At 44.1% G+C, this 25,514-nt stretch overlaps 1 protein-coding gene across 5 annotated transcripts; it reads left to right on the plus strand.

The window, feature by feature from the left end:
* Positions 1-25,076, plus strand: MYLK2 (myosin light chain kinase 2). Of its 5 annotated transcripts, XM_074211844.1 has the most exons (13): positions 1-89; positions 400-501; positions 1,732-2,131; positions 2,621-3,015; positions 7,914-8,019; positions 9,731-9,824; positions 10,575-10,684; positions 12,080-12,221; positions 13,994-14,064; positions 14,417-14,545; positions 17,799-17,951; positions 18,719-18,851; positions 20,770-25,076. In XM_074211844.1, the coding sequence occupies exons 2-13, from the start codon at positions 447-449 to the stop codon at positions 20,848-20,850; spliced, it is 1,869 nt and encodes a 622-aa protein (XP_074067945.1). In that variant the 5' UTR covers positions 1-89; positions 400-446; the 3' UTR covers positions 20,851-25,076. The 5 variants fall into 5 exon arrangements, 2 of the variants coding, with proteins under 2 accessions (XP_074067945.1, XP_074067946.1); XR_012473681.1 differs by lacking the exons at positions 18,719-18,851; positions 20,770-25,076 and having other exon boundaries at positions 14,417-16,052; positions 16,862-17,891; XR_012473682.1 differs by lacking the exons at positions 18,719-18,851; positions 20,770-25,076 and having other exon boundaries at positions 14,417-15,624; positions 16,862-17,891.
* The last annotated feature ends 438 nt before the right edge of the window (positions 25,077-25,514 follow it).

The raw sequence follows: 25,514 nt of genomic DNA on the forward strand, positions 1-25,514 counted from the left end.
CTGGCTCCCCAGCTCTGTTGCTCTCGTTATAGGGCAGCAACCACTCCGGCAGCCACACGTCTCTGCCCTGACCCTGGCCTGGTCACCAGGTAACTTCCCCACCCCCTCCATTCACCCGATGGGCCTCCTAGTCCCTTACCATTCAACACTTTCCCAATCTGGAAAGCCATTCATATTCAGTCTGTGCAACCCACCAGACTTCACCCTGCAATTAGAACTGGATTAACTATCCCCCATGGAATGTCCTGGAGCCACCACCAATGCCTTCTCTCTCCCCTACCACAGTTCTTGAGATTTCCCACCCTGCTAGGACCCAAACTGGTCAGGAATTTCCCTAGTTTACCTTCTGCCCTTTCATTTCCTGGGACCGAAGCTTCCCCTCCCCTCCTCTCTCTGCAGGCAATAGTCTGATAGAGAGGAAGCAAACAGAAGGACCAGCCTCCCTCATGGCAACCACAGGCAAAGGAGCAACAGAGCCAGGAACCCCAAGCCCAGAAACAGGTACAGATGTTGGGATTGTGGGTGGTGGCTAGCAGGTGCTAGGTGGTGGGAATAGTTTGCCTTGGGGAATAGAGAACTTGAAATTCTGAAGTGGGAGGCTGAGGTCAGACCCCTGCCTGCCCTGCTACCCTCTGGGCTGGAATCCTTCTCTTTTTGAGTCTGTACCCTAAGCTGTGATATTTCCTGCCATCCTCTGCTTATAGTCCCTAGCTCCGAGGGCAGAGAAGTAAGGGACCTCTGGAATCTTGGGTGGGTGAGAAGAGGCTGTTGTCTTCCTATTAGAATGGAAACTCTTTGAGGTTAGGGGCTGTGTTTTTGCCTTTGCAGCTCTAACTCTTAGAATAGAACCTGGATTATAGAAAGCACTCAATAGATTCTAGTTCACTGATTATTGCCAGGTCCAAGCCCCTCATTTTATAGATTAGGAAATGGAGGCCCAAAGTCAGGAAGTAACTTTCTCCTTAAGTACCAGGTCCTTGGACTTCAAATCTGGGGCTTTTCCTCAGTACTCCACAGGTCTCCTTAAGAGAGATGGGAAGTGCCTCCAGGTCATCTGGCAGGCAGGAAGTCTGGACAAACCCCTGCCATATTCCCACTCCTCTATTTGAAAAGATCCATAGTCACCCCATGCAAAAGGTCCAGGTCTGAATTCCTGGAAAGGGCAAGCAGGATACAGGGTGGACCTCACTGATGGCCAGCTTGGGCAAACAGGTTCTTGGGAGGACATGAACATCTCAGATAAGGAGGTGGAAGTTGAGGGTACTATCTAGCTATCTACTGGGAGAGGTAGGAGACCTGAGACCAAGGACTGAAAGGGCCTGGCACACAGGCCAGAAATCTAGGCCCTAACAATAATGTAGTAGGGAAAGTGTTGCACTCGGAGTCAAGAGAGATCTGTGTTCAAATTCTAGTCCCTTTCTCTTTCTGGGTCTCAAGTTTCATCTTTTACAAAAAGACAGGACTGCATTAGATGATGCTTAAAGTTCCTTCTACTTCTAAGATCCTCTCTGAAACTTAGTCTACCTTTATAAAAATGGTGGTAAGGGAAGAGTTGGGGAGGGCTATAATCCTTATCTCATCTCATCTGTTGCTTGAATTATAGAAATCTAAGTTGATGTAATTGTGATTGGGAAGTATTAAGAAGACCCAAGGTTGGGGCAGGGAGCTCCAATACATTGGTTTAGGTGGAGCTCAGGACCACCCAATTTACTATCACCTTCTCACTTGCAGACAATGCCCCCAAAGGCAGGGCTGATGAGGCTTCTATTGTCCAGGAGAAAGGAGCTGTGCCTCCAGGCCAGCCCCTGCCTGGCAGCCCAGGCCCCCCCAAGGAGAGAGCTACTGCAGCTGGTGGGGTGGCCCACCCAGATGGAGGGGTAGGGGAGGCATCTCCGGCAGCGGAGGGAAGTGCCGGACCAATGGCTGCCCTGCCCCAGCAGTCCCAATCAATGGAATCATCAGGGAAGAAACCAGAGGCTGGCACCAAGGGGTCTGAGACTGGGCAGAACAACAAGGGTGGCCAAGGGGCAGGAGAACAGACCAAGGGAGAAAAGAAGCCAGCGGGCAAAGCAGACCCTAAGAAGCCCCCACCCTTCTTGCACAGCCCCAGCTGTCCTGCCACTATCCAGAGGTAAGTGCTTTCCTATCCTGAAGCCACAGTGCTTTTTGACTGAGCAATGGGACCTTGGAGCCAATGCCAGTGAAAGGAAAGAAGGCTTGGGTTCTAGTCTTAGCTCTGTTACCAACTTGTGTGATCGTAAATCATTTTCCTTCCTTGGGCCTTTAAACTTCTCTGCAAAATGAAGAAGGGTTTCCTTAGCTATCTCTCCAATGTTTCTTTCAGTTCTGATAAGACAAATTATTTATAAGTCTAGCATCTTATAAAATTATTTCCCTTATCTCCCTTTCTTGGAATTCTAGTCTTAGTCCTTAGCCTGAGGAACACAGCCTATCAATTGTTCCAATGCCATATATGACCTTTCCTGGACACCTATTCCCTTCATCTCTTACCCTGCTACTTGATTTTGACCTGATGATGGAGTTGTCCCTGAGATGTTTGGGGAATGGAGAGTCTTGATCATTGAAGAGATCAGTAGATCTAAAATCTGCCCTTTTCCAGCTCTGAGAAACAGATGGAAAAGAGCCTAGGAGAAGCTGAGCAAGCTCTCAATGGAAAACAAGGCTCTCAGATCTCAGAAATCATCCCAGGACAAGCCAGCTCCACTTCGGGTGCTTCCAGCAAGCTTGCAGAAGGAGGGAAGAAGTTGGTGGATCCTCAGGCAGGGAGCCAGAAGGAGAAACCTTTGGAGAAGGCTCAAGGCCCAGAAGGAGAGACAACCCAGGCCCAGCCCAGCCCTGCTAGTCCTCCCAACACCCAGCCGGACAGCAGCTCAGCTAAAGGAGAAGGGGACAACCCTGAAGAGATCGTGTTCCAGGCTGTTCCTTTGGAAAAAGAGGCGACAGAGAAGACCGCCTGTCCTAGTGCCAACAAAGAGCATAACTTTGAGATTCTGGGTAGGTTTTGTGATGAGGTGGGGTTCAGCATGCAAGGTGATCTAGTACTTAGGAACAGCAGTCCCCAAACTCTAGCATTCTCCTCCCCCAACTCAAAGGGGTCTGCAGCCTGCTGAGACCAGGATCTTGTGCCAACCAGACCCAAGGTCCAGTCTGAATGGCCCCCAGGGCAGTAACATTAGACTCAGAAAAGACACTGCCAACCCTACTCCCCCCCCTCGGCCCCCTCCCCTCCCCCAGCCTGGGGACAAGTTGGGGCCTGACCTTTGCTCACTCAGCTCAGGCTGCCGGACAGGATTCCCTTCCTAGCCAAGGAGAGAGCTCGAGGTAGGGACACTGAGCCCTAACATGGAGCAGATGTCACTGGATAGGGCTGGAAAATAGGCAGCTTCATACATTGGGGCAGAAGTCGGAGTTCAGCTCTGGTTTCTGCCCTAGTGTACCATCTGTCCTCTCCCTGTCCCCCTCCCACCTCCCATCCCACCCCATGTCTACACTTTTTCTACCACCCTAGTGAGGCAGAAACCTAAGTAATATATATAGGATGCTTTGAGATCCTTCTTAGACCAAAGGGAAGATTTTAGTTTTAGTTTGTTTTATTTCTTAAAGGAAGGAAGCAGACTTGCTAAAAGAGAATAATAATTGCATATCACAAGTTTTACATAGTATTTTCTTCACATGAAATGAGGACAATAATCCCTTCTCCACTCATCTCACAGGGGTGATATCAATAATAATAATAACAATGATAACTCATTTATGCTGAGATTAAGGTATGCTAGGCAATGAGCTAAGATTTGATCCCACAACAGCCCCTGTAGGCAATCATTATTATCCCTATTTTACAGATAAGGAAACTTAAGCAAACAGGGGTTAAGTGACTTGCCCAGGATCACACAGCTAGGAAGGTCTGAGGCTGGATTTGGGCTCTCCTGGCTCCAGGACCAATGCTCTGGTTTCCTCATTTATAAAAATCAAAGAAAAAGAATGATTTATAAATTCGATACGTCACTAAGTATGTGTTATGCATCTGTATGTAGTGCTAATTGTGTGACCCAGGGAGGTAAATGTGAATGATGGTGATGATTAGGCTCTTGATACCAATTAAGGATTGTGATTTATAGCTGGAAAGGATACTAATCTTCCCATTTCCATAGAAGGCTAGAGAATTTTATGTACAAGGCCATATACACAGTGAATAGCAAGATAAGAATTTGAACCCCGATTTTCTGATTCCAAATCTGTTGCCACTTTCAATGCACTCAGTTCCCCATTCCCCAACACCCATTGTAAGGGTATTGGACTTCTAAACTTTTAGAAACAGATCTGGAAAGTTGGGATTAAGTTCTATACAAAAATGTGAGGAGGTGGCGGCGAGGTGGTGGTGAGGTGGTGGCTAGGTGGCGCAGTAGTGAATAGAGCACCAGCCCTGGAGGCAGGAGTACCTGAGTTAAAATATGACCTCAGACACTTATTACCTAGCTGTGTGGCTTTGGGCAAGCCACTTAACCCCATTTGCCTTGCAGAAACTTAAAAAAAATGTGAGGAATTAAATTTTAGTAACAATGAGAAGATTTTGGGTTGTTTGATTCTGGAAAATTAATGAGTTGAGCTTGTTATGTTCTAGATATAGATGAGAAGAGCTGGAATTGTTAGATTCTAGACCAATTGTAAAGTGTTAAATTCTAGATGTTGATAACAAAAACTGCAATTGTTATATTCCACATAAAGATAAGAGGAGTACTAGACACAACTGTGAGGGATTAAATTCTAAATATAGATAAAGAGAACTGAAATTTTTAGGTTCTAGATACAAATGAGAGGAGTTAGAATTGTTACGTTCTAGATACAATTGTGAGGGGTGAAATATTGATGAGAAGATTTGAGGTTTGTTAGGTTCTGGATAGAGATGAGGAGTTGGAATTGTTGGATTCGAGATATAGATGAAAGAAACTGAAATAGTTTATTTCCAGATATAGATGAGAAAGGTTGGGATTGTTGGGTTATATATTCAGATGGGAGATATCCAGATTGCTTGGTTAAGTAAGAGGTTGGAAGTGGTAGTCTCAGGATATGGCTATGAAGGGTTGGGCTTGTTGGTCTCTAGGTGTGCTTGGCTGAGTTTTCTAGATAATTTCTAGATACAGCTATGATGGACTGTGAGAAAGCTACAGAAATAGAGGATTTGTGACTTTCCCAGCTCACCACTTGTCCTCAACTTCAACTGATTTAGACATAAGTACACCTCAGTCCTGTTTTTAGGGGAATCACAATGGCTGAAGAGACAGATTTCTCATGGATCAGATAAAGTAAATGCTGATCTTTGGGGCACAATAAAAGGGAGTCCAGGAACTCAGTGAAGAGAGAGCTCAACATGGTCTTGTGCTGCATTGCTATGGGTAGGGTTGATGGGAATTCTTTAGCACTTTCTGACTCAGGGAGTCAGATGTAATGATTTCTAATATCCTTTCTGGTTCCATTGTGGTATGTCCCAAGTCACATTCAGCTCTAGCATTCTGTAATGAAAGGGGCAGCTGAACAGGCATTCTGCATAGTGGACTGGTTTTGGAGTCAGAAGGACTTGGGTTGAATTCTACCTTTGACACAAGCTAGCATGTCATTTAACCCCTAAATGTCCCCAGGAAACTCCATAAAACCATAAGTTAGAGAGGAGTTACTGTTCTTCATCATGGAAGGAATTTCCATCTTGGGATTTCCCTAAACATCAAATCATTGGTATGGAGCACAAAAATTCTGTAGTGAGGTCCTTCTCAGATCTAGAGTCTATGACTTTATCCTGAGGCAATAGAGAACCATAGAATGTTCCTAAGCAGATGAGGAACAAAGTAAAACCTATTATTTCACAGTTGATTTACAAATATTATCTTATTAGATCCTCTATTTTTCTTCTGGGGAAACTGAGGCAGACAGCGGTTCATTGACTTGCCTAGGATCACAGAGCTAGAAATATTTAGATATCTGAAGCCAGATTTGAATTTGTTTTCCTGACTTCAGGTCCAGTATCTTATGTATTGTACCATCTAGCAGCCTCCTCGGGGCACATTAAAGCCATGCCAATTTGGGCCACCACCTGAGATGATGGAGACTTAATTTTGATTCTTCATGGAATGGATATGACTGGAACAGACTCTATTAGGGCCCTGGGGAGAGGTAAGGGATCAGGAAGGTGGTGGAGTCAGTAGCAACTTGCCTCACTAGACCCAAAGTCTTCTTGCTCCTTGGCAAACAGGCTGGGCTCCCAGTTACCAAGGTCTGAAAGTAGATGCCTGAAAAGGTGTTCCCCTGCTCCCAGGGAGCCAACCCTTTTGCTTTTAGCCCTGAGCAAAGATCTGCTTATTCCCAGTCTTTGGCACTAGGTGGCAACCTCTGTCTATGGCAAATGAGGCTCCTTAGCCTCTGGAGGTTTCTTCCCTTTTTCTGTCTTCAAAATAATAATAATAATAATAGTAATAATAAGAATAATAATAATATTTATATAGCACTTACCATGTTCCAGACACTAAGATAAGCACAATTATTTTCTCATTTGACCCTCACAACTGTAATGTTAGTAACATCTTCATTTTATGGAAAAGGAAACTGAGGTAGGCAGTGGTTAATTGACTCAGCCAAGGTCACACAGCTAATGCAGAATATGAACTCAGATTGTTATAGTACTATTCAGACACTTTTATCAGTCATCTTGCTGTCTCACCCTCCTTGTGTTTCAGTCTTAAGCCCCTGCTACCAGGAATAACATTATATAGATCCCCAGGAAAGGAACATTTGATGTTGGTAGTAGTGGGGCTGGGAGGTCCTGAGAAGTGTCCCGAAGGCTTTTAGGGGTCCTGAACTATAATGAAATATAGAATGATAGAACTGGTTCAACTCCCTCATTTTACAGAGAAAGAAACCATCCTGGAGAGATCAAGTCACTTAATACAAGGATCACACAGAATCAAACAACCCAAAATCTTCTCACCTACTTCTCATCAACTATAATTTAACTCCTTACATTTTTGTATAGAATTTAACAATCCCAACTTTCTAGACCTGTTTCTAAAAGTTTAGAAGTCCAACACCCTCACATTGGGGAACTGAGTGCATTGAAAGTGGCAATGGATTTGGAATCAGAAAATCTGGGTTCAAATTCTTGTCTTGCTATTCACTATGTATATGGCCTTGTTCATAAAATTCTCTAGCCCTATGATCACACAGGGCTAGAATTCAAAACTTCAATTATGAAATTTTATGATATTAGGTTCTCTGATTCTCAATGCACTTCCCTATGGCTCACACAATTAGTCCAAGTCAGGACTCAAATCCAGTACTCATTCCATCACAATGGTAATGTCTCCTACCCACATAATTAGTCATTAATCCTTGCTCCCAGAGCTTTAGCAGGGATTAACTGAACTTGACTGAAACTAAGTATAGGACTAGGGATCCACATGAATTCCTAGGCAGGGGTGGGGAACTTCTGGACTACTGACCATATTGGTCTGGTGTTGCCATGGCAACCACAGATGGGATTTGAAATTCAATAAATCTAGTGCTTTTTACAGGTGCATTATATGTTTGACCAAAATATAGCCCATGAATGATATTATAAATAGTGAAATGGTCCTTGGCAGGAAAAAGGTTCCCCACCCTTGGGGGATGAGTGGGTCAGTTGCAGTGGTGTTTTTCTAAGGGAGTGCAGTCCTGTTCCTTTCCCAGAGCTGAATCAGTCAGTTTGCTTAGCCCAGTCTATATTCTGCACTCAACTGATTCTTAATCATGAACAAGCATAAATTAAGTGCCTGCTGTATGCCGGTCATTGTGCTATGCACCAGGAATAATGAGAATACCAAAATCCAACCTCTGCCTCAATGATTGTGTGTTTTATTTGTTCTCAGATGATTGCCCCCCTCCTCCAGCTCCCTTCCCCCACAGAATTGTGGAGCTAAGGACCGCAAATGTGAGCAGTGAATTCGCTATCAATTCCCAGCATCAACTGGGAGGGTAAGAAGCCCGACTGATGTCATGAATGGAGAGCCTATGGCAGACTATTTTGGGTGCAGAAGGAAGGAAGAAAGGAGGGCAGGCAATGCAGTGCAGTTCCATGAGATTTATTAGGCACCTATCCTAGTTGCTGGGGATCAAGGCAAGACCCGAGCCTGAATGGGGGAAGAGTGAGGAGGAGGCAGGGAGAGGAAATAGATTGGAGCTCCCTCCTGCCCAGGTAGCATGGGTGAAGCTAAGTGGGTCTAAGTTCCCTGGCAAAGTGTCTTGTACATAAAAGCTGTTTAATAAATGTTGGTTGAATTCAGTTCAATCAAATTGGATTGAACTGAATTAAACCAAAATTGTTTTCAACCAACCATTTATTAAGTATCTCCCTTTAGCAGAAGTAGAAAAAAGTGAATGAATATGAGGGGGTATCTTCCCCTTGGCAAGGGAATAGTGAACTATTTTCAGAGAGAGCAGAAAGAGGGCTGGAAAAAAATCTGGGTTTGAACTATGCCACACTTGCTTCCTGTGGAACTCTAAGCAAGTCATTTAATCTCTTTCAGTCTCAGTTTCTTCATCTGCAGAATGGGATTATAACAGTACTTTCCTCCCAAGAGTTGTTGTGAAGTCCAGACTTGGGAATGCTTTGTAAACTTTAAAGCTGGAGTATGCTGAACCAAGTCCAACTGGCTCAGGACAACCAACTGTTAAATTTTTAATATGAGCATTTATACCTCGGAAACTGGCAAACCTATAAGTCATTTATTGTTTTATCAGTTAGTGTTTTGTTGTTTGTCTAGATTTAAGAAAGTGTTGGAGAAAGTGCTAATGAAGTTTAAACTTAAATGTGTGCTTTGTATATTTATTTTTTTAGGAGCTGGTTATTAAACATTTACCAGCATACTCCTGATTAAAAGATTAATGTTAGCTATTATTATGTCTGACCTTGGATAGCCCTGACTTAGCTCAAACTGCCTCTCACTGCCCAGGTCATAGGATATGGCAGTGACCCAGTTTAGAAGGTGGGGTATGTTTGTGAAACATTTTGATATTCACACACTCACACACAAACACAGATATACCATGCATACAAAAACTTCAGTCCTTCTTGGTACTCCCTCCCCTGTAGGTTTTGATCTTTTGGACCTCCCCTGGGGAAAGAATTGAGCTTCTCCTTAGAGAGGTCAGAAGGGTTCTTTAGTTACTCCTCAAATCTACTTAATTTATCTGTTTTATTGTTAGATCTTCATGTCAGTCCACTTGGTCATTATGATTTTATAGATGAGGAAAGGGGCAACCAAGTGGCTCAGTGGATATATTGTTAGACCTGGAGCCAAGATGCTCTGAGTTCAAATCTGACCTCAGACATTTACTAGCCAAGTGACCCTGGGCAAGTCACTTCATTTTGTTTGCCTCAGTTATCTCATCTGTAAAATGAACTGAAGAAGGAAATGGCAAACCATTCCAGTATCTTTACCAAGAAAGCCCCAAATAGGGTCACAAAGAATCAGACACAACTGAAACAGCTGACCATTAAAAGATGAGGAAAATGAAGTTCATTGAGAAAAAGCACCTAGTTGCAGGTCACACAGAGCCAGGCTTAACATCTAGTCCAGTTATCTTCTTCCCCAAAGAATTGGTAGGGTCAGGGATCAATCTGGGTTGGCACCAAGCTATTCCTTTTGTCAATGGCCCTCTGACCCCCAATTCCTCCTTTCTCTAGGGGAAAATTTGGGGAAGTTTGCACATGTACAGAAAAAGCCACAGGTCTCAAATTGGCTGCGAAGATCATCAAGAAGCAAAGCCCAAAAGACAAGGTGGGGTCTACTGGAGCAGCAGGTAGATCTCTGTCTAATCATTTTTAGGGAGTGAATGGGACACTGGTAGACTGGATGACTGCAGGAGAAACCTGGCTCTTCAGGAATTCTGTCCTTCCCAGCTCCCTCCATCTATCATACACATCCCTACTAGAGTCCCTCTTCCCTGAAGAAGACTATAAAAAAAAAGGCTCTGGGGAGGGAATCTCTGAACTGCAGATTTTCTCCCTACCTAGGGTTCCCCTTGCTTGATCAGATTTTAGACTTTCTCTTGATCCAAGGAGAGTAATTTGAAGTCCATTTCTCTCTCTCCCTCTCCCCCCGCCCCAACCCTGCCCTAGGAAGATACCTAACCTATATAGTTTCAGTACTTAGAACAGGACTGAAAGCTGTGAGACATTTATTTAAGCCTTGGTGGTCATGAAGGTGATAGTGAACATGATGATAATGGTGATGGTGATTTGGTTGATGGTGGTAGTGATATTGATGATGGTAGTGAGGCTATGCAGAGCTAACGATGGTGGATACAGTGACTGGTGGTGATAATAATAATGGTTATGATGATGATGATGATGCAGTACTGATGCTGCTGGTGAATATGGGTACTATGATAGTTTGGTGTGGGGTGGCTATGGAGGTGATGATAATAGCAAAAGTGGAAAATAGTAAAAAAAAATTGCCTACTAGTGATAATGTTGATGGTAATGATAGTGATGCTGTTTATGTTTTCTGATCCTTTCTGGAACCTAGGAGATGGCACTGTTGGAAATTGAAGTGATGAACCAGCTAAACCACCATAATCTTATCCAGCTTTATGCAGCCATCGAGACCTCACATGAGATCATCCTCTTCATGGAGTTGTGAGTGAACAATTATGGGGAGGGGCAGGCATTCTCCAAGAAGATCAAGGAGCAAACTCCTCCTACACCTGAGCCTTCAATCTGACTTCTACTTCCTAAACCTCAGAATGAGTGACCTTCCCTGAAAAAGAACTGCATGTCCCCCTCCCCTTGATCCACATTTAACCCAGGAAATCGATCCTCTTGTACCAAACACACATCTAGCCAATGCATTGTAGTGAACCTGTTTTGTATTTGACTTGAATTGTGTTCAAGTTCTGGTTTGCCATATCAACAAACATCTGTGCAGGAAACATCTACGAGTCACCTACCATGAGTAAAATCATGTATTTTGTGCTGGGGAAGTCACAAAGTTTAGTTGAATCAGGGTCCCTGCCATCATGGAACTCACATTCTAGTAGGGGTGGGAGGTAGGAGGAAGGATACAGGCATGATTGCTAGGAGATATAATATTTCATTATATATGTAGTGAGCAGTGTGAACAAAACACTATGGGAAATCAGAGGAAGATCAAGGAAGGCTTCCTGAAGGAGGAGGGCCTTCAAGGAGGGGGGGGGGAATTCCAAAAAGCAAAAGAAATAGACCGAGGAAACATTCCAGACATAGAAAATATTGTTTGATCAAAGGCACTTGTCAGTGGAAGGTGTTTTGGGAGAGGTCCAGTTTGGATAGAGTATCGAGTGGAAGGCTAGAGAGGTAATATTGCCAGATAATTGAGGGCATTGAATGGTCAAAAAGGGGACTCTAAATTTTACTTAGCTGGTAATAAAAGGTCACTGGAATTTTTGAGTAGGGACATGGCAAGGTTGATTTATATCCAGGGAAGATTCTTCTGGCAACAGGATAAAGGATAGATTGAAGGGGGGGAAAGTGTGGAACTAGAAAGGATCCAGGCAGTTAGTAATAAGGATCCATACAAGAGGAGTGGCAGGAGGTACAGAGAGGACAGATGAGGATGAGAAAGAGTTCAGACCCAAAACTGACAGGTTAAACTGGATAGAGGTGAAGGAGAAAGATGAGACAAAGGTGGTGTTAAGGTTTGACTGAAAAGGAGGGTATTGACAGATTGGGGCCCTGAGGGAATTGCAATTTGGGCAGAAAATAGAAGATATGAAGAATATAATCTGAGGCTAGAAAGGGAATTTTGCCAGATTGTAGAGGGTCTTAGATGTTAGGCAAACATTTTTGAATATTTTGTGGCTTTGTGATCCTAGGCAAGTCATTATTCTTGCTCTGAGAACAGGTAAAATGGGACTGATAATCATGCTTTAACCTTCACAGAGCTATGAGGGGTAATTGATATAGAAATTCCTGCTCTGATGATTATTGTTGGATGGGACTGGGAAGAGAGTGGCTGCTGATGGTTGGGGTCATGGTGGTATCTTATACATCTAGTGTGGAGGGCGGAGAGCTGTTCGAGAGGATTGTGGATGAGGACTACCAGCTCACAGAGGTGGATACCATGGTGTTCGTCAGGCAAATCTGTGAGGGGATCCTCTTTATGCACAAAATGAGAGTCCTTCACCTTGATCTCAAGGTACCTGGGGTGCCAGAACCAGCCTCTGCTTGGGTCAGTGGACTGGGGAGGAGGGATGAGGGGCAGGGGACGGCTGACATCTAGAATAGTCAGCTACTAAGTGTCCTCTGGGCCCCACTTGGGTAGAACACTGTCTTGAGTTTGCAGAATTCACATACAAAAAGAATTCCTGCCTTCTGGGGATCTTCTAGTTTTCTTTAGACCTCTAAAATAGGAATAATAATGCTTTCATTGCCTACTTTACAGACTGAGTGAGGAAAACCCTTTGTAAATATTAAGATCTCTAGAATTTTGAAGTATGTATACTTATTATTATAGCCTTGGGGAGACAAGATGTACTAACCCATAGTTAGAGGAGCACTGGGAATATCATGTACCTGCTGTCCTGGACCAGTGCCAGAATTTTGCACCATTAGAATTCTATTCTTGCCATTCATTAATACCCGAGTTTATCAGAACTTTTGCTGGGAACAGATTTTGATTTGAGGGAACAGAGAGAGAGAGAGGTCCAAGCTCAGGATACTGTCTGAGCAAGACAGACCAGCCTAGGTGGGGGGCCTTGAGAAGCCAACAGCTGCAGTGGTGACAAACAGCCCTAACACTCTTTCTACTGGCTTATCATCACCAAAGACCAAGCCTGGGTGCAAGTTATACAGAGGTGAAGGGGAGAAATGACCTGCCCCCCACCCCGAGGAACATTTAGACAATAGCAAGATTCAGAATGCTAGGAGGGACATTAGAAAAAAAATGGCAAAAGTATGTGTGTGTGTGTGGCAGGGAAGGGGATCCTTAGAAAATAGAATTTCAGAACCTGGGGGGAAGTGTCTAATAGAATGATAGAACACAGAAGGGACTTTTTAAACCATAGAATATCAGGGAGGTGGTCCTTAGAAAATAGAATGTCAAAACTTAGGGGTGGTGTTTAACAGATTGTTAGAATATAAAATGGCAGAGCTGGGAAGGACCTTACAACATAAAATGTCAGAGAGGGAGATAAACCTTAGAAAACAGAACATCAAAACTTGGGGTGGGAGAAGTCAAGTAGAATGTTAGAGCACAGAATGTTAAATCATAGAATTTTAGAACAGATTAGCAAAGCTAGGAGGGACCTTAGAACATATAATGTCAGGGTCCTTAGAAAACAGAATGTCAGAACTGGGGGGGTGGGGTCTGACAGAATGTTAGAATGCAAAGTGTTAGAAAATAGAATGGCAAAGCTGGGAGCTTTAACTAAATGTTAGAAAGGCTGGAAAGAACAAACAGTGGAGTTCCCATCACTTCAGAGATGGGAAAATAGACCATGCCAGAACTAGTCTCAACTTGGGTCAGTGGACTGGTGAGGAAGGGTGAGGGGCAGGGGACGGCCGACATCCAGAATAGTCAGCCACTGAGTGTTCTCTGGGCCCCACTTGTTGTGGAACATTGTCTTGAATTTGCAGAATTCACGTGAGGAGAGAATCCCTGCCTTCTGGGGGGGGGGGGGTGTCTTCCAGTTTTCTTTAGATTACTCAAAAATAGGAATAATAACCAGGGCCACTTAGTGACAGGATCAGCATTAGAAGCAGTCTTGACTTTGAAGGAAAGAGATAATTTGGAGACTTGAAGAAGGGGAGTGGGGAGGCCTTCCCCAGGGAGTACCTTGAGATTATTCAGGGAGAGGGGTGGCAGGTGGTGCTCGGGTAATCAGGATAGGCATCCTGGTCAGGGCAGAAATAGGAGCCTCTAGGTCTGAGGGGCTGTGTGGGTGTGGGGGCCTTGTCCTGTCTCTGCAGCCCGAGAACATATTGTGTGTCAGCACCACGGGACACATGGTGAAGATCATTGACTTTGGCCTGGCACGGAGGTACCCCTCCCCTCCTCCCTCCCTCTTCCTGCCCTTCTCTCCTTCCACACAGGGTTAGTGGGTGGAGTAGGGAAGAGCCACTTTTCTCCAGCCCAGTAACCTCCTGCTCCGGGAGGGGAGTGGAGGACAGGCCAGCGGAAGGGGAGTGTCCCAGTCTGCGGTCTGCAGTCTTCCTAGGGGTTTGGCCAGGAGTTTGAGAACAAGAGCATGCCCTGAGCTTGGGCCCTGGGCTTCCCGGCTGTGTGCTGGGGGTGGAGGGTGGGGGGGAGGGGAAGGCAAAAAAGATAATGATCCTTTTGGGAGGCAACACTCACCCACTAACTAGTACTTCCCTTTCCCCTTCCCATTTTAGGTACAACCCCAATGAGAAGCTCAAAGTCAACTTTGGGACCCCTGAGTTCCTGTCCCCAGAGGTGGTGAATTACGACCAAATATCAGATAAAACAGACATGTGGAGTATGGGCGTGATCACCTATATGCTGTGAGCCGGGCCTCGAGGTCTTTCCCTGAAGCCCAGGGAGAAGGGGAAGGGGATCAGCCTAGCTGAGGGTAGAAAGGACAGGGTATAGAACTCTCTGCCTAGCCAGGAGTGTGTGTCCAGGGGATTGGGTTTAGTGCCAGCACCTAAGGGATTGCATCTCACTTTTCACCTGTATGTGTCCTTGGACCACTCTGGGTCTGTCTTCCCATCTGTGAAATGAGGTGTTTGGACTAGATGATCTTCAATGTTCTTTCTACTCTCTCTAAATCCTGGGAGTAGGTATAGGAGAAAGACCACCACAGTTGGATTCAGAAGGCCCATTATCTGTCATAGTTTTGCCACCAATCTGTTGGATCACTATGGACAAGTCTCTTCATTTCTGGGAGCCAAGTCTCCAGCTTTATAATGGAGGTCTGTCTGATGACAGATAGATAGAAAACTGGCCTTGGAGCCAACAAGAACAAGATTTGAGTCCCATCTCTGACAGTGGCTGGTTGTGTGACCCTGGGCCAAATCATCTAACTTCTGTAGTTTGCAGAATAACTGCCAAGAGGCATGGGTGAAGGGATTTCCCTATACCCATAATCCCTATACCCATGATCTAGACCAAAATTAGACAGAACTCTATTATCCTTCTTCATAATTCCCATTTTTATAGCAAGGATGGATCAGTATTTTAGCTTTGTCTCATTGGGTTGTTACAGAGAGAAAAGGACTTTGCAAACCTTAAAATGCTATAGAAATGTGAGTTTTGGTTAAGTTTATTTTATTTGCTAGCCTTCTTTATTTATTAGCCTTGTTGAAGGAAAGGAAATTGGGGGGAGGGAGATCTCTCAAGAGGAATAATTTCCCTAAGATCCAGAGGTGAATCCAAGTTGCTGGAGGTTGTCAGAGACTTGAAAAATGGAGCAGGCGGGTGTGAACTTCCAGGGAGGCATTCAGGGTTGGAGGAGGAATGAGCCTTCCCACCACAGGGTGCTTCCTGCTGCCTAAGGATCAGATATCTTCAGAGAAGACTGGGACAGACAACCCCTGCTCAGGGGTCAGTCTGCTGGGACATCGGAAAGAACCCTTTCTTTGTGAGTCCCAGCTCTACTACCGACTTGCTGAGTGACTTAGGGACCTTTTTTGGGCCTTAGATTTCCCATTTCTAAAAATGCAGATGATAATACTTCCCTTCCAGTAACAGAATGAAATAATAGATGGGAAGCTGCTTTGAAAAATATCAGTATCATAAAGCAAGTTAGTATTTAAATCATGCTTTAAGATTTGTTGTTGTTTGATTAAATTGTGTCTGATACTTTGTGACCCTTTTGGGGATTTTCTTGGCAGAGACACTGGAGTAGTTTGCCAATCCTTCTCCAGTTCATTTTACAGATGACGAAACTGAGACAACCAGGGTTAAGTGACTTGCCCAGGGTCACACAACTAGAAAGTATCTGAGGCCAGATTTGAACTCAGGAAGATGAGTTTTCTTGACTTCAGGTCCGGTGCTAGCTGCTTTAAGGTATCCAAAGTACTTTTTGCAAATATCTTCTCATTTTATTCTCATAATGACTTTGGGAGGTAGGTATGATTATTACCCCCATTATAGAGATGAGGAAATTGAAAAAGTCATAAGTTAAGTAACTTGCTCAGCTAGAAAGTATCTGAGGTTGGATTTGAACTCAGATCTGCCTGATTCCAGTCAATTGATCTATTTACTTTGGCAGCTACCCACCTATTATTCCAATTAATGATAAATAATGAATTATGATATGTGAGTCAGCCAAGATAGACCTGGATTCAAGTCCTCCCACTGACATGTTACTGTCTATGTGAATGTGGGCAAGTCACACAGTTCCTTAGTACTCTAAGGAACTCTGTGACTCTGTTGAAGGGGAGGTGACAATTTGCACTGGGTTCTTTCTTTTTTTTTTAATGTCCTGATATCCTTTGTTCTTATATCAACTACATTTCCCAATCTGTCACTCCCTTATAACAAAAAATAAAAAAGGGGGGGGAGAGAAAAAAGTTCAGTAAAACTAAGATATCAAGCAAATCTGAGATTACATTCAGTGTTCCAGACCCTCAGTCCCCCACCTCTTCAAAGAGGGGAGGAAACATCATATTCTAGTTCTTTGAGGTTAATAGTCATTATTATTTCATAGAATTCAATTTTGTTTTGTTGTTTCTGTCTATATTGCAGGAGTTATAGTGTATATTGCATTAATGGATCCCTTTTGTTGTTTTTTTTTTTAAAACCTTCTTACCTTTCTTCTGAAATTTATCCACTATGGTGTTCCTTTCCACTGTGGTCCCTATGTTTTTCTAAAGTCTGTAGTAAAGCATATCCTAACTTTTTATTGGAAGTGGGGGCATTTAGGATGGTATGGCTAGGCAAAAATCTCATAGATTTTGTAGTTGAAAGATCTAAATTGCACCCTTTCCTTCTGATAGAGAAAAAGTTAAACCAAGGCCTTGGAGTCCCTAATTCATTCATTCATTCATTCATCCATTCATTTATTTATTCAACAAATAACTATTAAGTACTTAGGATGTACAGAAAACTGTGGTTTAATATTGGGAAAGATCACATAATCATGTCATAAGAGTCATAGACTTGGAGCTATAAAGTCTCAGATTATTTGGAGATAGAATTAGAGGAGCTTCAGATACCATGTAGTCTAATCTATACCTGAATAGGAATCCTCTCTAAAAATACCTGACCTCTTGGTCACACCTCCATTTATTGGAGACTCATCACCTCTAAGGCAGGGGTTCTTAATCTGGCATCTGTTAACTTTTTTTTTTTTTTAGGTTTTTTGTAAGGCAAATGGGGTTAAGTGGCTTGCACAAGGCCACACAGCTAGGTAATTATTAAGTGTCTTAGGCCGGATTTGAACCCAGATACTCCTGACTCTAGGGCCGGTGCGTTATCCACTGCGCCACCTAGCCACCCCTTGATACCTATATTTCAATGTAATTAGATTCTTTTGTAATACTATGCATTTTATGTTATGCATTTAGAAACATAATTCTGAGAAGGAGACTATAGACTTCTAGTCTGCTGAGGACACAAAGTTAGGAACCCTGAGATCTCTAAGGGAAGCCATTCATTCTACTTTGGAACAGTTCTTATGTTGAAAAGTTTTCCTTTCCATCTTATGGCATTTATAGCCATACTACTCTGACTCTGCCCCTCTCCCTCTCTTCTCCTCCTTCATAACCCTTTTTTCCTACTCAAACTTCCCCCTCCTACCCCTCCTGGCAGGCTGAGTGGCCTCTCCCCATTCCTGGGAGATGATGACACTGAGACCCTCAACAATGTCCTGGCTGCCAATTGGTATTTTGATGAAGAGACCTTCGAGACCATCTCAGAGGAGGCAAAGGATTTTGTATCCAAGCTCATTATCAAGACCCCTGGGTGAGGCCTGAACCCATCATTGTTCCCATCCTAATGTGACTGAAACCTGACCCCAAGTCCCATACAAAATGACCCACAGCTTGGGAAACCCAAACTATGGTTCTGATTCTGCTTCTCACTTACTATGAGCAAATCCCTCTCCTTATCTGGGTTTTAGTTTCCCCAACTGTAAAATCAGATTAGATTAGATCAGACTGTTGTCCTGGAATTCCTGGGGGTCTCTAAGACCCTTTCGGGAAATCTGTGGAATAAAGCTATTTTAATGGGAATATTAAGATATTTTAATTTCTAACATAGTATCTTTTTTTTTTTAAGTTTTTGCAAGGCAATGGGGTTAAGTAGCTTGCCCAAGGCCACACAGCTAAGTAATTATTAAATGTCTGAGGCTGGATTTGAACTCAGGTACTCCCAACTCCAGGGCCAGTGCTCTATCCACTGTGCCACCTAGGCACCTCTAACATTGTATCTTTTGAGAGATATATTACACAATAACAAAAGCTCTTTGGAGAGGACCTCAATAATTTTTAAAAGTGTCAAGAGGTTTGGAGACTAAAAATTTTGAGAACTGCTGGACTGTGATAGAAATGATTCCTAAAGCCCTTTCTATGTTTGGCATTCTGGGATTCTTTGAGTAGAACCATCTTTTTTCCTAGCCAAGAATCCCTTCTCCCATATCTCCATGGGTCAGAACATGTGGGTCAATAGAACCTGTGCAGGATGGATGTGGATTCTGATGGAACCCACCTTCCTTTCAATTGCCTCTCTAGAGAACGGATGAGTGCCGCTCAGTGTCTGGCACACCCCTGGCTCAACAACCTGGCTGAGAAGGCCAAACGCTGTAACCGGCGCCTCAAATCTCAGATCCTGCTCAAGAAATATGTGATGAAGCGACGCTGGAAGGTATTTGGGTCAAAGAGGGTATGGGTGAGGCCAACAAGGGTGGGGCCAGCAGAGGGGACAGGGAGAAGTTCACTGTATTTGGGTCAGGGACCCAGACTGCCTTGGAATCAAGGCAGAGAGTAAGAAGAGACCATCCAGACCAGAATCCCCTCCCACCTTTTGGAATTAGGGCAAGTGACTTTCCCAAAGTCACCTAGGTGGTGAGTAACAGAACCAGAAATAATACTTGGGCCCTCCGATTTCAAATGATGATCTCTTTCTACTACTTTAAAACTGCAACTGGAATGGCAGATCTGTTATTTGATTCAGTTCAGTTTGGTCAGTCAATCAATACCCATTTAGTAAGTGCTTACTGTTTGTCCAGCACTGTGTTGATTACTGAGAATAAAAAGAAAGATAAAATGCTGCCACATTCTAAGGTATAAAAAACTGTACATTCAAGATAGGTGATGACAATGTCTGTCTTCGGTTCTCAAAGATGACCATGACATCAGGGAGATGATGTCATGACAAGCACGTGAATTGGATTTGAATGAAGGGGTGCTGTGCTCGCTCACCTGCCTCACTTTCTCCGCCAGAGCCACCTGGATCCAGTGGCCAGATGTAGATCAAGAGGCCTGGAGATGACCTTGGATGTGAGGCAGTGTCAAATATTTTGCCTAAGGTCACACAGTCAGTCTGAGGCTGAATTTGAATTCAGGTTCTCCTGACTCCAGAGTCAGTGCTCTATCTATTGTGCCATCTGACTGTCTGTCATTTGACTCGATTTAGCAAACATTTTCCAAATCCCCTTGGGGGGCCTCACATAAAGATTAAGTGAAATATGAGCAATGGGAACTTGTAGACAATAATAATAATAACAGTTGTTATAATGATAAAAATGAAGCCCTTTGATGCTACCTCTTGGTGGTGATCATGGAGGTGATGCTAGGCTCTCAGAGGCAGCATAGACTTTGGTTGGTCTTGCCAGGCTGTGAAGGCTTTGAGGATAGCCTAGTGCTAGACTGTGTCTGACTCAGGAGAATCAATCTGGTTCAATGCAGACAGGACACTTGTGTGCTGGCCCACCCAGGGAATGCCATGTGCCTTGGCCACCACACCACATGAGAACCCACCAAAGTGTGAAGATCCTGTGATAGCTTATGTTTGAGTAGTACTTTCCCTGATGAAATCATGGGTGCCTGAAGAACTGAACTCCTGTTTCTTCACTCCTTTTGGGTTTGCAAAGAATTTTCCTCATGACAGATTTAGGTACAAGTGTAACCAGGACAGAGCAATTGGGGCTATGTTCTAAGGTGCTGAAATGTGGAGGGCATCAACAGTATACCTTTGGTGGAGCTGAAGCTCAGAAACATTTGACCTTAGCATTCAGTTAGAACTGAACTGTCTTTTAAAAAGTTTGATGAGAGGGAGTCTTTCACATTTATCCTGGCCACCTGGCCACCATTGGTCTTTGGTTCAGGTTCCATATTTGTTAGAGCTCTGGTGCAATTATTATTATTATTATCCTCATTTTAGTGAGAAAACTGAGGCTCAAAGAGCAAAGACTTGCCCCAAGTCACACAGGTAGTAAATATCAGAGAAGGAATTTGAATTGAAAGCCTCTTCCCTCTGGAGCCAGTATTCTTTCCACTGACTCTGATACAAGGCAATGTGTGACCCATGCTATAGGATGGGCACCTATAAATTGATTTAGGGTAGTGTCCAAGGAGAGTGAGCTCACTTCCATCTGGGAGAAATTAAGGCAGACTTCCTGGAAGAGGTAATAGCTGAGATGGGCTTTGAAGAATTTTGACACCTGGATATGGTAGCCCACTAATATGATAAATATAAATGTCCTAAGGGCCATCAATCTTTGAACAAATTTTGGGAGAAGAAAATCCATGTCCTTAACTAGATATTCTCTATTCTCTCCTAGAAAAATTTCATCGCTGTGAGTGCTGCCAACCGTTTCAAGAAGATTAGCAGCTCAGGAGCCCTGATGGCTCTGGGGGTCTGAGGCTGGGGGACTGTGTGGAGGCTGCAACAGAACAACCCAGAGAGCCTTGGGGGGGGGGTCCAAGGGCCCTGCAGCTGGGAGGGCCTGAGGGCAATGGGCCAGGCCCCCAAGGAAAGGACAGTCTGGGGACAATGCCTGGACCTCAACAGCTTGTGCTTGGTGGACTTGCCTCATAACTGAGACCCGACCCATTCTCTGGCTCTGGGTAGGAGCTTCTCCTGCCAAAAGGTGACCAGATCCAGATCCCTCCTGTTCCTCTCCAGGCCCCCAAAACACAACACACAGTTAACCCTCTGGGTCCTGTCATGCTTCCCTGACTGGACACCACTGCATATATAGGCTTCATAGGATTTCAAGCAAGAAGGGAGCATAGAGATCATCTAGTCCAATTCTCTTATTTGATGGATGGGAAAACTGAAGCCAGAGTGGAGAAGTGACTATCTGTGGTCACACAGTGATCAGATAGCAGACTGGGGATTGGAACCCAATCTTCTGGCTTCAAATTCTGTGAGAAGGTCCGTCTCACTCTGCTGGGGATATGGAGCCCATGATTCCAAGGGTTGTCTAAAACCCCAGCCAGTTTTGATTCTAGAAATTATTCTGACCTCAATCCTTTTTCCCACCCTCCAGCTCTCTAGCCTCAAGGGAAGTTAAAAGTTCATTCTTGGGGTTAGTGTGGCTCATGGTCAGTTGTAGGGACCCTTGGAATGAGTAGGAGACATGGTATAATAGAAAGAGAGCTGGATTTGGGGTCGTGAGATCTGGATTTGAGTTCTGGTTCTGCTACTTCCTAGCTGTGGTACCTCCAGCAAGTCACAACTTCTGGGTCTCAGTTTCCTCCTCTGTAAGTGAGGGGATTTTACTATGTGTTCTCTAAGTTCCCTTTCATCTCTAAATCCTATGATCCTGGGTGCCCAAATGCTCCCAGTTCCCCTAAAATGAAGGGTACCCAGATTCTAAGCCACTGTTTACTGGGTGAGCTCTACAGCTGGGGTGGGGGGAGTCCAGGGGAAAAACAGTTCCTATTATGCCAGAAGGCTCATTTCACAGAACAGAAGGAAGGAAGAAAGGAAGGAAGGAAGCCCCTGACCCAGATCCCCAAAGGAGTCCCTAGCTAGTGGGGTGAGGGTGGGGGTAGACAGACAAGGGCTTTGTGTTTTCTGCTCACCCTCCTGCCCTTCCCAAGCCACCAACAGAGGCAGAGAGAGATGGAACCTGCCTCCTCCCCAGAAAAGGATTCCCCCACATAGCTAGAGTCCAGAGAGGCTGTGGTGCTAATGCAGACCAGCTGGGCCCCTAGCCGGCCTCCTCACCCCAATGAAAGCACTATTTCACAGTGACCACCAACAGGCAGGAACTTCTGTGTGTGAGTGAGCCAGAACTAAGGAGGAGGGCAGCCCTGCCCTTCCCTATATCCCTTCTCCCTCTCCCTCTTCCCTCCCCCCCATATACACATCCCACCATGGGTCAGCAAGAACCTGGGAAAGCAGAGATGGGGGCAGGGCACTCCAGCAGTCTTCTAACAGAGTCAGCTAGCTCTTATAGGTCTGTGCTCCAGAAACCCTTGCCATTTCTCCTTCCTGTATATATATATATACCCTTAAAAGGTATAGTGACATGAGCAAGCTCTTTAGATGACATCTTCCTGTCCAGAAGTGTCCAAGAGCGACCTCACTGCTCAGCCCACCTTCCTGCCCAGGCTTGGATGGTATGAGTGATGCATCACTTCTGGGCTGTTAGAGTGAAGTCACAAGGGATGGTTATGGTACAGCAGCCTGGGGTGAGGGATGGGATCACATCCTTAGAATGAAGAGGAGATTCAAGAGCTCTTGCTTTCATGTAAATAAATGTACAGGTTGAACAGCATCATTCTGAATATGGCGAGGGGAGTGGAGAGGAGGGGGCCTGGGCAAGGGGCATGGTCTCTCACCCCACTACTCTCAGTCAATGGAAGGACCTGTTCTCCAAATCACATTAGCTCCAAGCCCCAGTTCTCTGTCCCTTAGATACATTCCTTTTTTCATTTAGTCTAGAATGTTAGAATAAACAGAGTTACAAATGGAGGAAAATTGAAGCTCATGAAGGGCTCTGTGCAAAGAAAATTAATGGAAGAGGAAACCAGGTCAACTGACTCCCCAGTCTAGGACTATTTCCATTGTTAAAAAGGGGGCTTTTTTCTACCCCCTGTTTTCCAGCTCAAGGTAAAGATTCCTAGGCTGAACTTATCCCCTTGAATTAAGTTTAGACCCTGCCCCAAAGGTTGAGCAGGTATTATTGCTGGATATTGAAACTTGAGTCCCAAAAAGGGAAAGTGATTTAGTTAAGGTCACACAGCTCAGAGAATAGAGTTGACTGCTGAAACAGGTGTAGGGGGAAGAATAGGACCTGTGGACCTGGGAATCTGCTCCCAACTTTTCTGACCTTTCAGAGAAAACCCAGCTAACAAGGCTTGCACAACAAGGGGGATTTAGTTCACAATCACAGTGGGTGGTCAGAGAATTTTCCCCAGGGATAAAGGAAACTTTAGCACTCCCAGGAGTTCCCTGGCCTCCCATTCAGCCTTTTACTCCACCTGCCATTTGGATCATCTCCACCACTTCCTCTTCCCCTAGTCCTATTTATTCCCCCACCCAGGCTGCGTCGCCACCCAGTGAGGGTGGGATGAGTCATTTGGGGAGGCTGGGGTGGGGAGATCAGCCTTGGGTCTACACAGAAAGGAGTGTGGTGGTCCAGCCAATGCTAGTGAGCTAATGGGGTGAGGCATCCGGCTCTGCCAGGGAGTGGTGCCTTCTTCTGGCAGGCAAAGCCCCAAGGTTCAGTCCTTGGAAGCCAACCAGGGGGAAGGATGCCCTCTCTGAGTCCTTTCCTGTAGGGCAGTGGGGCATAATACAAATAGTACTAGATATGGAGAAGGAGGACCTAGGTTTAAACACCCATTCTGCTACTTTCTGTCTGTGTAATATTAGAAAAGTCATATAAGCCCTCTAGTTCTCACAGGTAATAGATCCATAAAGACAGAAGGGACCTCAGAACCAATGAAAACAACCCCATCATTTTTCAGATGAGAAAACTGAAGCCTAGGGAGATTTAAGTGATTTACTTCAGGAATCTTCATTTATAAAATGAAGGAGTTAAGAGGATTCCTAAGGTTTCCTCCAACTCTAAATCTATGATTCTATAACATGTCCTCTCCACCTCCCCCAAAAGAATTTCTCCCTGCAAAATCACCAGATATCTGCCCCATTTCCTTCTTGGAGAGTCCCCGCCCCCCAGGTCTCTAAGATTATGCCATTCCCATCCTATGCAATCTATGTCCTGGGTCTATCTAGGTAACAATTATGATACTATTAGCCTACATGCCTATAGTATGTAAGATATGTATTATAGGGTTATCTAAATATATTTATATGTGTATATGTACACATGTATTTATGTATATACATTTGTATGCATATATCTTCATCTCTTCAGAGAATGGGAGAATGATCATGCTAATAAGACCAGTAGCCAAGCTTGAGGTTGGAGGACGGGGAAGAGAGAATTCGGGATTGAGCTAAAACTATACTATCTCTTCTCCAATTTCCAAGAAGGGTAAGCTAGAATTATATCTATCTACCACCCCTTAAACATCTCTAATTTAGGAATATGAATCTGAGTTCAGAAGGAAAACTCCTTCCCTGATGGCTCTCAAGGGGATGGAAGTTGTTCCTTGGTTTATCCTTCCAGCTTAACTTCTTCTCACCAAATGCTGATCACACAAAAGACCATCATGATTAGCAAATAGTAAGCAAACCCACTTACTTAGACAAAGCAACAAACAGAAATTGAAGATGTTCTAAAGATTAGATTATATCAAAAGACACACAAAAATAAATGAACTCTTCAACTGGAAGTCAGAAAAAAATCTTAGCTCAGTCCAGGAGAAAGAGAATGATCTCACCCAGGGGAGTTCCATTTTCAGAAGTCTCAGAGTTGAAAACCCTCAGACAATGAAGGATCATAATGGGACTGGCTTCTCTCAGGAGCTATTCAAAAGTTCACATCTCTCTCAATCACCTCCTTAGAGGTCCTCTCTGAAAACATCTGCAATATCTGCCCCTTTTAAAAATAAGTAGCATTGTGCTCCAAATTCTCTTAGCCAATCAGAATTCAATCTTCCTCTGCTTACTTGAAGCACAGCCCCTTACTGCTCTTCCCCTATCTCACCTGGATGGGAATGAATATTTCCCTCACGATAACCCTGTGGAGTAGGTGGTATATTATCATTCCTTTTTGACAGATGAAGAAAATGAGATTCATAGACATAAAATAATATTTCCAAAATCACCCAACTGATTTTGATAATAATTTATAATACCGATAATAGTAATTAATAATAAACCTTCTATAGTGCTTGAAGTTTTTCATGACAGTCCTGGAGAATGTAATACAAATGTGGCCATTTTTTTCTTTATCTGGACCTTGACTTCACTGGTGCAAAGAGCAGTTCACAGTGAGGAAGTTCTTTTTACTGTTCTGAAATTTATAGCCTTAGAAAATTGCTTAAAGGCACCAAGAGGTTATGTAACTAGCTCAGGAACATAGTAATTTTTTTTGGTCAGAAATGAGATGAAGTCAGGTCTTCCTGACTCCAAGACAGACAGGAATATGGTTTTCTATCTCCA

Source organism: Macrotis lagotis, chromosome 1 (assembly GCF_037893015.1).
Source record: "Macrotis lagotis isolate mMagLag1 chromosome 1, bilby.v1.9.chrom.fasta, whole genome shotgun sequence".
NCBI classification, from domain to species: Eukaryota; Metazoa; Chordata; class Mammalia; order Peramelemorphia; family Peramelidae; genus Macrotis; species Macrotis lagotis.